Source organism: Brachyhypopomus gauderio, chromosome 9 (assembly GCF_052324685.1).
Source record: "Brachyhypopomus gauderio isolate BG-103 chromosome 9, BGAUD_0.2, whole genome shotgun sequence".
NCBI classification, from domain to species: Eukaryota; Metazoa; Chordata; class Actinopteri; order Gymnotiformes; family Hypopomidae; genus Brachyhypopomus; species Brachyhypopomus gauderio.
The window spans coordinates 23,013,460-23,027,486 of NC_135219.1; the positions used below are offsets into that span (position 1 = coordinate 23,013,460).

At 41.7% G+C, this 14,027-nt stretch overlaps 1 protein-coding gene, 1 long non-coding RNA gene and 1 other non-coding gene across 3 annotated transcripts; 2 read left to right on the plus strand and 1 right to left on the minus strand.

Moving 5' to 3' along the window:
- The first annotated feature begins 1,213 nt into the window (after positions 1 to 1,213).
- Positions 1,214 to 3,369, plus strand: LOC143522392 (TOG array regulator of axonemal microtubules protein 1-like). Its single transcript, XM_077016126.1, has 4 exons — positions 1,214 to 1,488; positions 2,336 to 2,461; positions 2,599 to 2,725; positions 3,358 to 3,369. The coding sequence occupies exons 1-4, from the start codon at positions 1,214 to 1,216 to the stop codon at positions 3,367 to 3,369; spliced, it is 540 nt and encodes a 179-aa protein (XP_076872241.1).
- A 4,393-nt stretch (positions 3,370 to 7,762) lies between these two features.
- On the plus strand, positions 7,763 to 10,344 carry LOC143522578 (uncharacterized). Its single transcript, XR_013133060.1, has 3 exons — positions 7,763 to 7,860; positions 8,278 to 8,483; positions 9,170 to 10,344. It is a non-coding gene; the product is annotated as an uncharacterized LOC143522578 (long non-coding RNA).
- Positions 10,345 to 10,664: 320 nt separating this feature from the next.
- On the minus strand, positions 10,665 to 10,755 carry LOC143523705 (small nucleolar RNA SNORD88). The gene has a single exon (XR_013133450.1). It is a non-coding gene; the product is annotated as a small nucleolar RNA SNORD88 (small nucleolar RNA).
- Positions 10,756 to 14,027: the final 3,272 nt, after the last annotated feature.

The following is a 14,027-nucleotide window of genomic DNA, read 5'->3' on the forward strand; positions in this document are numbered from 1 at the left end:
CAAAAAGCCCCTGCTGATCCTCTTGTACATTGCTATACCTGCACCCATTAACATTGTTTTTCTGCACCATGAAGAAACCACTATGAAACCAGAAGTTATATTTGAGATTTTTGATAGAGTATGTGTTAATATGTATTGTGCTTTTCAGGATCTCAAGTGCAAAGCACCAGGGCGTCCCCTGCTGACGACATGTCTGAAGGAGTAATTGGCAGAGGTTGGAATTGGTTTGCTGTTAACACTGCATTACACAACACAATGTTTTAAATCTAGTTCTCCATGTTGAATAATGTTTTGCTGTCTTCAGGCTGATTTGACCAAAGTTGAGCTGATAGCCCTAAAAGTCCTAGTCAGTTTGTTTGGGTTCTGGTAAAGTGTGAGTGTCTTTTGTTTTATGGTGCCTGTCATGCATTTATAGCAGTTAACACTTATTGGGACACTTGTAAAGCTGCTTTGTGACAACAACTGTTGTAAAAAGCGCTATATAAATACATTTTGATTGATTGATTGATTGGTATTCCTCTCTAGATGAACTCAAACCAGGAACTCCCCGGAAGGATCCCTACTCGCAGCAGACTTTACGGCCCTTCTCCAAACCAGACCTCGCTCTCGCTCAGAGCTTCAGTCTGCTTAGTTCTGATGACTGGTAAGTCACACCTGCAAAATTCTGAAGCATTTGGCTAGGGCAGGTTAAACAGCAAGTCATTTATGGTGTTCTGCATATATGGTAAGTATGCATGTATTTAGTGAAGTTTTTTCCTCTTTGTCCCTTTTCTTGTAGCATTTTTTCTTGCAGTAGCCGATGGTTACAGTGTGTGTCTATGTCCAATATCTTTATACAGGGAGAAGAAAATTGAAGGGTTGATGTTAATCCGTAGATTGGCTCAGCATCACTCTGATGTGCTTGGCAGCAGGCTTCATGAGGTCTGCATTGTTCTTATTCAAGAGGTAAGCCACTAGATTTGCTGACTGTGTATCGGTCTGAATTCTAAAATTGGCAGACACCATCAGCATGTACATATTACAGGTGATGTTGCTGACAAAGTCAAGTCAGAGTTAGCATAGCACTTTGAAATTCCTTTTTTATAAAAACATTTCTCATCTAATTGAAATTCAGATGGCATAGCTAACTGTAATTAGTGATTAAGGTATTTCCGCCTACATAACACATTGCAGTGGTGGATTATACTTATTACGATGGCGGTGGCAGTGTTGGATGTGGCTGAAACGAGCTGGAACGTTGTCTTTCCTGCAGGTGCTGCACCTGCGCTCTGCCGTGTCCCGCATGGCGGTGGTGTCCTTGAGGGAGTTGTACTCCAGCCTGCAGAAAGGGATGGACCAGGAAGTGGAGGCTACAGCTAAGGTCCTCCTCCACAAAGCAGCGGAGTCCAATGCCTTCATCAGGCAGGACGTGGACACAGCTCTGGACAGCATGGTGCAGAACTGCACCCCCATTCGGAGCATGAACGCCCTTCTCGCTGGAGGACTCTGGTCAGTTAGCCTGCAGTGAGCTTTAAACTGAGGCTTTCAGATAATTTTTACTTCTCCATTGTTCTTTCAAAATATTGCCCTGGCCTATATCAATCAGGGTGGCCGCGGGTCCTTAAAAAGTCTTAAATGGTATTAAGTTTAATTTTTGTCAAATAAGGCCTTGAAAAGTCTTATTTTGTCTTAAATTTTCAACCAAAATATCTTAAATTTGCGGAGCTAAATTTAGGGAGGAATAATTCCGTCAGCCATGTGTTGAAATTCGGGGGCGGATATCGGTAGATTCCAAATAAAATTAAATAAAATTCCAAATAAAATTAAAGCCAACTCGCAAGATCATACACGTTAAAATAAAGCACAAAAACTAATAATCAGTTAGTTTTTGTGCTTTATTTTAACGTGTATGTTCTTGCGAGTTGGTTTTAATTTTATTTGGAAAAGAGTATTAAAAAGTCTTAAAATGTCTAAATTTTCACTTGGTCAAACCTGTAGACACCCTGTCAATATTTTTAGTTATTTATCCTCTTGTTTATTCTTTTTATTGTGTTCCATCTCCGCTCTGCTGATCCAAACTGCCCTTCACACCACTTAAAGAATAGGCTAGTTAGCTAGCTCACAGAGGACATGCAAACATTTTCTGTTTAAAAATTACAGATGTACAATAACTGGTGCAAACTAAGCCATCAAATAGAATATGATCATTTGGTTGTGCACTTAGATCATACATAAGGGTATTAAGTTTCTTTTTAGAAGCTAAAAGTTGTACTGTATACATTGATTGGATGGATTAATAGTTATTACCTTCTTTTTTTGAATGCCCTAATTGTTTTCCTTCTGTTTTCCTCAAAAGTCATCTGAATGCTGCAGTAAGAAAGTGTACTGCTCGGCACTTGGCTACTTTGGTAGAGAAGATTGGTGCAGAGCGAATTATTCCTGCAGTCTCCAAGTTGGCACAGGACTCTTCCCAAGAAACCAGGTTAGTACTGGGATCAGAACGAGGATTCTACAAGGCTTATTCAGTTTCCCAGATAGTAATAAATGGTCGGTATGCTGTGAGTCACGGGTCTCTCACTCACGGTTCTCTCCTGTTTTGGGGTCTGTTCTTCGTCTCAGGCGCTTGGGCCGGCGTATGCTGCTGTTCCTGTCCTCCCACCATGATTTTGATAAGATGGTGGAAAAGTACATCCCTGCCAAAGACCTGGCAACCATCAGGGACACTGTCCACACTCTGAAATCCAAGGTAGCGATTCATGTTTGGATACATGATGAGGATTTTTTATCCCATTCAGCCACTATGCCCCATGTTTACTCACTAAACAAAGCTTATTCACAAAACTTTTAGGTGAAACAGACTGCAATAAAAAAAAACCATCTAAACTGTGATGGTAGACATATATTGTAAACAAATAATAAAGTACAGGGCAGTGCGTGGCACCACACATTGTATTTACAGTAAGGCATGCACAGTGTAGTCCTAGACCCAGTAGTTAAAGGACAGAGCATAGTTCAAAATGAACCGGCTTGAAACCTTTGGGATAGAATCAAAGTATGAAGCAATATGTGGACTTCAATATCATCACTCCATGTTTTGTGGTGATTTGTACGTGTGTATTCCCAGGAGAGGACAAAGTTGTCTAGGATTCCAAGATACAAGATGTGTCTCCCTCGTCTGGAGCAGCAAGAAGCTCCAGCCGCACAGGTGGAGCATCAGAACACGCAGCGAATGAAGCGCAGCCTTAGACACACGGTGAGGGACGTGAGCCCAGACGACGCGGCACCTCTGAAAGGTAACGGCTGACTTCGGCGAATGCTCCCCTCCTGTTTCTTGAGAACCTTACATTACCGCTTACCCGTGAACCTCTTTCCCATCAGACCTGCAGCTGAACAGTAGTCTTCCAGCACAGACTAAGACCGGTGTCATCCTGGATGATTTGCCCTCAAGCTCCAGAAACGCACGCACCCCCAGAAGTCCCGTCAAAAGTTTGAGTCCTCCGCTTCATCCCAGCCCCCCCACGGCTGTCCCTACTAAAAACATGCTGCCACGACGCAGACGAGGTACCAGACTGATCAGAGCATGTCCGTCCCTTTCAAACAGTTCTGATGAGTGTTGCCTGCTCTTCAGCACTTCATGTGTGATCACTGCACTTGCATGTAAATTGCTTTGCTGTTAACACTGCATTACACAACAATGTTTTAAATCTAGTTCACCACATTGAATAATGTTTTGCTGTCAGCCTTCAAGCTGATTTGACCAAAGTTGAGCTGGTAGCCCTAAAAGTCCTAGTCAGTTTGTTTGGGTTCTGGTATTCTTCTCTAGATGAACTCAAACCAGGACCTCCCAGGAAGGATCCCCACGAGCAGCAGACTTTACGGACCTTCTCCGATCCAGACCTCGCTCTCGCTCAGAGCTTCAGTCTGCTTAGCTCTGATGACTGGTAAGTCACACCTGCAAAATTCTGAAGCATTTGGCTAGGGCAGGTTAAACAGCAAGTCATTTATGGTGTTCTGCATATATGGTAAGTATGCATGTATTTAGTGAAGTTTTTTCCTCTTTGTCCATTTTCTTGTAGCATTTTTTTCTTTCAGTATCCGATGGTTACAGTGTGTGTCTATGTTCAATATCTTCATACAGGGAGAAGAAAATTGAAGGGTTGCTGTTCATCCGTAGATTGGCTCAGCATCACTCTGATGTGCTTGGCAGCAGGCGTCATGATGTCTGCATTGTTCTTATTCAAGAGGTAAGCCACTAGATTTGCTGACTGTGTATCGGTCTGAATTCTAAAATTGGCAGACACCATCAGCATGTACATATTACAGGTGATGTTGCTGACAAAGTCAAGTCAGCGTTAGCAAAGTACTTTGAAATTCATTTTTTATAAAAACATTTCTCATCTAATTGAAATTCAGATGGCATAGCTAACTGTAATTAGTGATTAAGGTATTTCCGCCTACATAACACATTGCAGTGGTGGATTATACTTATTACGATGGCGGTGGCAGTGTTGGATGTGACTGAAACGAGCTGGAACGTCGTCTTTCCTGCAGGTGCAGAACCTGCGCTCTGCCGTGTCCCGCATGGCGGTGGTGTCCTTGAGGGAGTTGTACTCCAGCCTGCAGAAAGGGATGGACCAGGAAGTGGAGGCTACAGCTAAGGTCCTCCTTCACAAAGCAGCGGAGTCCAATGCCTTCATCAGGCAGGACGTGGACACAGCTCTGGACAGCATGGTGCAGAACTGCACCCCCATTCGGAGCATGAACGCCCTTCTCGCTGGAGGACTCTGGTCAGTTAGCCTGCAGTGAGCTTTAAACTGTGGCTTTCAGATAGCAACAACAGTCACAAGAAGCTAACAAAGCACTGATTTTGGCTGCTGTTTTTACTTTTCCATTGTTATTTCAAAATATTGCCCTGGCCTATATCAATATTTTTAGTTATTTATCCTGTTAAATATTATTTTTATTGCATTCCACCTCCTCTCTTCTGATCCAAACTGCCCTTCACACCGCTTAAAGAATAGGCTAGTTAGCTAGCTTACAGAGGACATGCAAACATTTTCTGTTTAAAAAATACAGATGTACACTCACTGGTGCAAACTAAGCCATCGAATAGAATATGATAATTTGATTGTGCACTTAGATCATACATATGGGTATTAAGTTTCTTTATAGAAGCTAAAAGTTGTAGGCCTACTGTATTCATTGATTGGATGGATTAATAGTTATTACCTTCTTTTTTTGAATGCCCTAATTTTTTTCCTTCTGTTTTCCTCAAAAGTCATCTGAATGCTGCAGTAAGAAAGTGTACTGCTCTGCACTTGGCTACTTTGGTAGAGAAGATTGGCGCTGGCCGCTTATTGTCTGGGGCGAAAGACGTCATAGCGAGAATTATCCCTGCAGTCTCCAAGTTGGCACAGGACGCTTCCCAAGAAACCAGGTTAGTACTGGGATCAGAACGAGAATTCTACAAAGCTTATTCAGTTTCCCAGATACTAATCTTTTGCTGATTCTTTTAGTCTCCTAGTCTGATACTCTGAAGTCAGCAAATGCTGCTAAATTGTAGAGTAATAGAAGCACTATCATGTTTTCTACACACAGACGGCCTTGTAAAATTGTGACCTGGTAAGATAAATGGTCGGTGTGCTGTGAGTTACGGGTCCCTCACTCACGGTTCTCTCCTGTTTTGGGGTCTGTTCTTCGTCTCAGGCGCTTGGGCCGGCGTATGCTGCTGTTCCTGTCCTCCCACCATGACTTTGATAAGATGGTGGAAAAGTGCATCCCTGCCAAAGACCTGGCAACCATCAGGAACACTGTCCTCACTCTGAAATCCAAGGTAGCGATTCATGTTTGGATACATGATGAGGATTTTTTTTTTATGCCATTCAGCCACTATGCCCCATGTTTACTCACTAAACAAAGCTTATTCACAAAACTTTTAGGTGAAACAGACTGCAATAAAAAAACCATCTAAACTGTGATGGTAGACATATATTAGGGTGCCCGCCAAACCAATGTAAAAAATTAAAGTTGGCAATTTTGACTGTGGTACCCTCCCAAATTGTAGTGCCAGCTTTGTTTATAAACACTGCAAAGTTTCAGAGCTGTAGGTTAATATTTACTGGTGGCTCAACATGAATAAAGTTGATACTATATGGCGAAGACACTTATGGTACCTGAGTGAAGAATTAATCGCTCTTGCATTCTTTGATGGTGTGAACAGCAACATCAAAAGAAATATGATTACTGCCCTTCAGAAAGCCGGCTCTGATGAAACTAAGCCACCAAAACGGATCGAGATTGAACCTGGTGTCATTCCTGAAAAGGAACTCCAAGACTTTGGCACAAACAGAACAATATCATTCTTTCACACTCTTGGGTTGAATGCAGACTTCCTTACACAAGCAGATCCTGACACTTGGCAGAAATGTGACGACTTTCTACAAGCAAAGAAATATGTTGACAGTTTGGCCGTGGTAAATGATTGAGCAGAGCGAGCAGTAAAACTGATGCAGGACTTCAACACTTCCAATTACAACAAATGAAGATCAGAAACAGTATCTTCTGCAGGCAGTCTTGAGCCACAGAGCCAGATATCCCGTCGCCAGGAAATCATTGTTTGCAGAGCCTGGCAGTGTTGCAGATGACATTCAGCACTAGCAGTAGCAGCACAGCATCGCAGACTGCGTGAATTTTATAATTCTTTGGACTGGCTGTAGCATAAACTTAGTTAAAGCAGTTGTGAATTCACTTTAAAATAATACAATTTGAGTTGTGATTATATATGATAGTGCATTAATAATTTGACATTGGTTGATGAGACATAAAGTAAACATTAACTGCCCAGCACTAGCGGCTATCGTATATTAACCAATGTGTTAACTTTATACACATTGAGCCACCTTTAAATATTCAATAAAAATTTTGAAAAAATTACAGTGATTTACTATCATGCCATATAACAAACTGAGAGGGTACCACATGTGAAATTCAGAAGTTCGTTTTTGGCGGGCACCCTAACATATATTGTAAACAAATAATAAAGTACAGGGCAGTGCGTGGCACCACACAGTGTATTTACAGTAAGGCATGCACAGTGTAGTCCCAGACCCAGTAGTTAAAGGACAGAGCATGGTTCAAAATGAACCGGCTTGAAACCTTTGGGATAGAATCAAAGTATGAAGCAATATGTGGACTTCAATATCATCACTCCATGTTTTGTGGTGATTCGTACGTGTGTATTCCCAGGAGAGGACAAAGGTGTCTAGGAATGCGAAGATATAAGATGCGTCAGCCTCGTCTGGAGCAGCAAGAAGCTCCAGCCGCACAGGTGGAGCGTCAGAACACGCAACGAATGAAGCGTAGCCTTAGGCACACGGTGAGGGACGTGAGCCCAGACGACGCGGCACCTCTGAAAGGTAACTGCTGATTTCGGCGAACGCTCCCCTCTTGTATCTTGAGAACCTTACCGTACCGCTCACCCGTGAACTCTATCCCAGCTGTGGAGTCATGCGTACCTCCTCCTCAGTTTGCCAGCAGGTGAATATTTAAACAGTTAATCAAAACAACAACAACAAAAAAGTGCATCCTGATTGGAACTGTTTGCAATTTTTGATGGTGTTGATGTTGGTTTAATTTGATTGCAGCCTTGTTCATTTTCTGTTTGGACACTATAACCCAATCCTTGTGTTTTCTCTCTTGTGTGTGTTCAGCAAAGACAGCAGCAGAGCACACATCCACAGCATTGCAGACAAGACAGAGTACGTCAAGCAACTCAAGGCCCTGCTGGGTTCAAAAGACTTCAGCGAGCCCATCAAGGGCATTGATCAGCTGGTGGCCCACTGCGAGGACAACCCATATATGGTCGTGGGCAACATGTTCCTGGTAACACATTTGAACTGAATTGATTTTTAATGTTTTCAGTAGCTTTCAGAAGTGATCTGTATGGGGGGTCATACGTTGGAGAACATTAAATGCTGGCACATCTGAAGAAATGTCAAAAGCTCAGATGCTTCAGAGTAGAAAATATTACAACAATCAGTTTTAACTATTACAGTGGAGGGCAGTCGTGTCCATTGTTAGTGTGAGCTTGTTTTACAATGTATGTGAAGATTTCACCCAAGCGTATCCTTGAAATTGCATTAAACCAAAGAATCCAAGTGAATGACTTATGAAAAAATCAGTCGGTTGAAATGAAAGGGCTTGAAATCAAATCAGCTCCAGGGCTTAACGGCACTGATATGGTGAGTGCCTGATGAATGCATGGGCGGCTTGCTCTATACCTCTCTTCCTCTGCTACAGGTATTTGATGCTTTCAAAGCACGACTGCAAGGTTAACCTCTATGCCTTGGAGGCCTTACAGAAGATAATCACACTGCTCAGAGACAACCTGGTCCAAGTGGTCTACATCTTAGTCCCAGCTATAGTGGACAATCACCTCAACTCCAAGAATAACGCCATCTACATGGCAACAATAGGTGCCATTCAAGCTCTCATCAATAACCTTGGTGGGTTATTTTCTCTCTTTACAAAACATCTTGAAGGACACATGCCACTGGGCTTTAGAAAAACAACAACAATGATTGTGTTCTGTTTTACCTTTGTATCTTTTGATGAAAGGTTGCTAGGTTGGGGAAAAGGTTCACACAAATCAGTAAAAGAATGTTCTTGCTCTTTGGCTAGATGTTTGTGGTGCAGATCAAATGGAAATCTCCTTTCATATTAAGGCACAGTCCAATATAAAGAAAAAAATATTTCTGTAAGACTGACAGGAGATCTTGCATTATCTGACAGCAGATAGTTAAATAATGGAGTTTACAGTGGATGTGCTTAGGCTCTTTTGTTCAATATACAGTGTCTAATCTTTTGTGGTTGTGTATACAGAAATATTCTACAAATTCAAATACATTATCAAAAAACAATTCTTTCAGAAAGTAATTCCACTGATATGCTAAGAGATGCCAGAGATAAAAAAAAGATAAAAGATATTTACCAGAAATACTATAATTCCTATATTAATTAATAATATTTATAATATTGATAATAATCATTCCAGAGAGTTACCATAGTTACCAAATACTGTCACTTTAGTTGAATTAAATCTTTCTAGGTTAAAAAAATGCTTCTGTAATAACCCAGTGCTGTCCAGGGTTGATTTATTTATCTTTGTTCCTTTTAAATATTCTTTTTATAGAGCTGGTTAGGGAACTCCTACCCCTGCAAGCCACAACTGGTTGAGCAGAAGGTGCTTCCTCTGCTCTGGTACCTCCTGGGGACCTCCAGCAACACTGGTACGGTCCACGGGAGGGGTAGAAGCGTGAGAGGGGCCACTGTCCACCTATGCCAAGCCCTTCATGCCCACATGGGTCCGGCGCTGCTGGACTGCGCTGCTTCCCAACCTTCCAATATCCGCAAGAGCCTAAGAGAGTTTGTGAAGAACCTCCCGATCAACTGAGAGCTGCAAGCCAGACCTCCAGACCAAAATAAAGCCCAACATGGATTCTACTTGAAGATGGAGATGTTTGTGTATTTCTTACTGTGCCTGCACTTTAAATGAAAGAGAGAGGAAGAAAGTCAAACGTTTTTAACATTTTGAATTAGCAGAAAGCTAAATCCTTAAACTCAGAATTCCTTTTAAATAAGGAGCACAGATTTTAGCGAATCACATCAGGTTTAACATGCCTAGGAGCTCTGCTCTTTTTGCACTTTGAAATACTAACACTTATCATGATAACTGTTGTCATGGTGACTATAGATATATATTGTTCTATGATTGTTATTTTCTGTTGACATATCCTGAGGTAACTGTGCAGAATGTAATTTATCACATGCACAAGGAACAAGGATCTATAGTCTTTTTGTTGTTTGGTATGTGTAATGTGACTTTTCAATGAGGAGTCTTAAAAAATGAAAAAGCTACGACTCACAAAATTACTTTTGTATTCTATAGCCAGGGCTTAATTTGAGCCGGATCCTGCCGGAACAGGATCCAGGAACTCTCATTTTGAAGGGTGTGTTCCGGGAACTGTCTGCCTCGATCCAGTAACTTTCAAGCCTACTAATTATAAGTTATGAAGAAATCTGTATGCACTTCTGCACTTAAACACTTATAAAACACATGTAAATAATTTAAAAGTAATTTATATATACAAATTGGCTTGTTATTTTAACATTTGTGTGCCTAAGCGTTTTGTGATCCGGTGACATTGTGATTTTGTTTTGCGATCCGGTGACATTGTTGGCCTCTGACCCCTTGTCTCATGCCGCTGTTTGCGTTCTGGCATCGTTTGATTTTCAAAGTAAGCACTGTGTATAGCTAATAAGTGTAATGGCACAGTATTAACTTAACTCATTCTGTCAATAAAAGCTTGTTACTCCTATGATTGCAATTATATTTTTGTATGTGATAAAAACAATTGACAAACACATATAAAAACCAGAGGGCAGCAGATCATGTGAAAATATAATATTTGTGTAATTCTCAACTTTTGGCCATGACTGTAGACCAGGATAATGACACTACAGAATTTCTTCACAGAGCCTCAGCCAGGTGGAGTCAAGTTTCAGGTGGAGTCAAGAGCACACCACCTGAAACAAAATTCAAGACAAAATGAGTCCCGCCTGTATATTTACAAAGTACGGTGATAAAGCTATTGAATCAGTTTCTTTAACATCCCCCCCCCCCCCCCCCCCCCATCAGACTCCACCATGTCAAGAGTAGAGGTGCACTTTTCTCGCCACAGACATTCAGAGCCCAGTGCAAAATCATCACAGGAGGAAACCTTCAGACTCCAGATTCAAGACTTAGTCAATCACGTACCTCATCCCCAGGATGCATGGACGATGTCCCCTGAAAGAGAAAACAATTGTCTTAGATTAACAGTCATGGCCTTTTATTCTGAATTGGTCTTATGCTTGTTTCCCGTGTTAGACATCTGTGACCACTGAATTCTGTAACCAGAGACCACCATGCATGTGTCGTCAAGAAATAAGGTAGGGTCAAATCCTGTTAACTGCACATGGGTACTCAATCGTTGATTGTAGTTTATAAGGAAATTAAAGCTCATTTCAAAATGAATTATTTATTTAGTGTGTATTTCTTGATTAAGATATGTGCTTGTATATACTTAGATATTTGTTAATGACATATTTGGCATTCTTAGCGAGGAGCAAAGTAAAATTTTCATTGTATCTAAGGAAACCTGTTCCCTCTGTGCATGACAAACTCTGAATTTGAAAAGATTAGGTAGGCCTAAATGACGTTTTCACGCATGCAGACAATTATGTTTTACGTTGCATGAAAAAAATCTGTTGATTCTAAAGCTTTTGGTTAAACGTCAGCTTATTCATTTCCTATTTTCTACTAACAAATGCCTAGGGTGGTTCGTACGATTGATAACATTTCTTTTCTGACAAGAAGCAGCACTATCCAACTCCAATATTTATGAGTCTCTTGAACAGAAGTTGATGGTCACCGATACCGGTGCATCACCAGTTAAGGATGCCCTCGCCGGAATACCGAAAGGGTTCGCCCTGAAATATTAATAATCCCCTCAGTCTCTGCCATGTCATTAGTAGAGACGCACTTTTGTCACAATGTACTTTTGGAGCCCAGTGCAAAACATCACGAGAAACTTTATTGGTATATGCACAGTAAAGAAACGTGTTGCTCTGTACAACGAAATAGTAATAAAGGATAAAATAAGCATGCAACATTATGATAAGTATTCATAAATGGAAATGTAAACGAAACAGAAATATAAACTGCTAAGAAGTTTATGTACATACAGTCATTGTGCAGTAGCGAGCTACATTGCTTGTTGTCAGACTGGTATGAAAACCCAATAGACTCAGCACACTTACAAATTGTCTAAACACACTTGGCACTGCCACATAATCTCCTTTCTGCATTTGCCACATGTGAACCTTTTACAAAAACCACAACGCTTAGTGGCACGGTTACTCTTGCAGCCACACTTAACCTGGCACAATGCCCTTTTCCCTGTGTCAGGTGTGGGTTGTTGCTGCTGAAACTCTACCTTGGACACCTCCTTGGCTTCCATATGAGACTGTGCAAGTTCTGTTGCAAGCTTCACCAAGAACTCGGACCGTCTCTCTTTTACCCCAGTGCATGCTTGAAAAAGCACATGTGCATTCAGGCATGAAATGTCAATCATGTTATAAAACACAGCGACTGGCCAACGCCGTGTTCCTGAACGTACACTGTACTTTCGCACCATTTGGTCCATGACATCCACACCACATTTTAGGCTGTTGTAGTCTGTGATTGTGTTTGGCTTTTTTTTTCGGGTGTCTCCAATCTCCACCGTACTGTGCATGCTACTGAGGATGCAGACAGTCTTTTTCCGTCTGGGCGCGTAAACGGTCAGCGTGGCACCAGAGGTTGAAAACACCTGTGTACTAAATTCCTCACGGCCCAAATTCTTTTTGACAGAGTCTGGAAGCTCACGACGAATCTTGTTTACTGTGCCAAGGAGGGTGGTCTTCCGGCCCAGCAACTGCCTTGCTAGTGACAGTGAGGTGAAAAAATTGTCTGTGGTAACAGTTCTTCCTTGGTCCATAAATGGTTCCATAAGCTTCATCACCACATTTTCCGATAGTCTTTCCCCCACGGGACGACTGGAGTCTTTGCCAAGATATGGAATGATGTTGCATACATACTTGGATTTCAGGTCACATGCCACCCAGAACTTTATCCCAAACTTGTCGGGTTTTGTTGCAATGTACTGAAGAAAAGAGCAACGGGTCTTAGTTGGAAAAAGTTGCTCATCTATGGTGATATGCCTTCCTGGGTTGTAACAAGTGATGCAATTGGCAGCGAAAGACCCCCAAACATTAGAGATTGCAGCAAACCGGTCAGTTGCAGCTCGTTCACTGCGTGTGTACTTGTCGTCAAAGTGAAGGTGCTGCATGATGTTCTGGAAGCGGTTTCGCGACATAATCTTGGTGATTAAGGGCACTCCCAGTGTTGTAGACCATGAGTCATGCACCGCTGGAAGGCGCACAACACCTCGCAGGATGAGGATTGCAATGAACGCCTTTAGCTCAGCGAGGGACATGAACCAGTTTTCTTGCTGTGTCTGGCGTGCATGCTGGACAGTCCACCCCTGTATGATCCGAAGCATTTCAATAGAAATGAAACAGAGGAAACTCTCTAAGCGACTCGATACTTTCCGTAGGGCAAAAGCAGTTGGCTCTCCATTCGTGGTATTGCATTTACTTGGGCTTGGATGCACTCAGTCATGTCTTCCGATCTGTTCTTCATGCCACACTGTGCCGCCTTTTGCAGTCTCTGTCAGCCGCCCGTGTGTCTCCACGCGACCCCTCTTTACTGGTGATGAAGTCTCCTCATCTACAGGACCATATGTTTGAGATTTGATTAGTGAAAGGTTGAAATAATGTGAAATTGACAAACATAATATTTGAAACGTAGCCGGCGATTGGCGGGTTCACACACAAATAGGTATTTTGGCCTTAATGGGGGGGGGGGGGGGTGTGCATAAATAAATTAATGTGCACAAAAAGATTCAATTGAGGCACTAAAGGCCCAAAACGATCAAAATGTGTATTGGGAAATTGAGTCAGATCAAAGAACTAAATCACATGCTGAGATCAGCAGTGTGTGTGTGTGTGTGTGTGGGGTCTTATGTATGTACTATTCAGTCAGTTCCAGTATTTGGCCAGTAAATGGAGCCCATGTAATACCATACTGATATTACAGTAATGAAATAAGACATTTTAGTGAAATAAAAGGTTCATTTCTGGTCAAGCAGTGCACCTTTTGTTATGAGATCTAATTGCAAAGTTATTTATCTCATTGATCTGACTCATACAAGACCCTTTATTTGTCTGTATTCTGCATAACCGGATTGCAGCATGAGTTTTTATGATTTCTTAGGTTTTTGGACAATGCAGCGACAGGCCAATTTGAACCAAACTTGGCATACCTGAAGGACCTGTCTATAAAAGGCTTTGAAATTGGGAGTTGATCAACATGTTTATATGAATTATAGCAATATAGGTCATATATG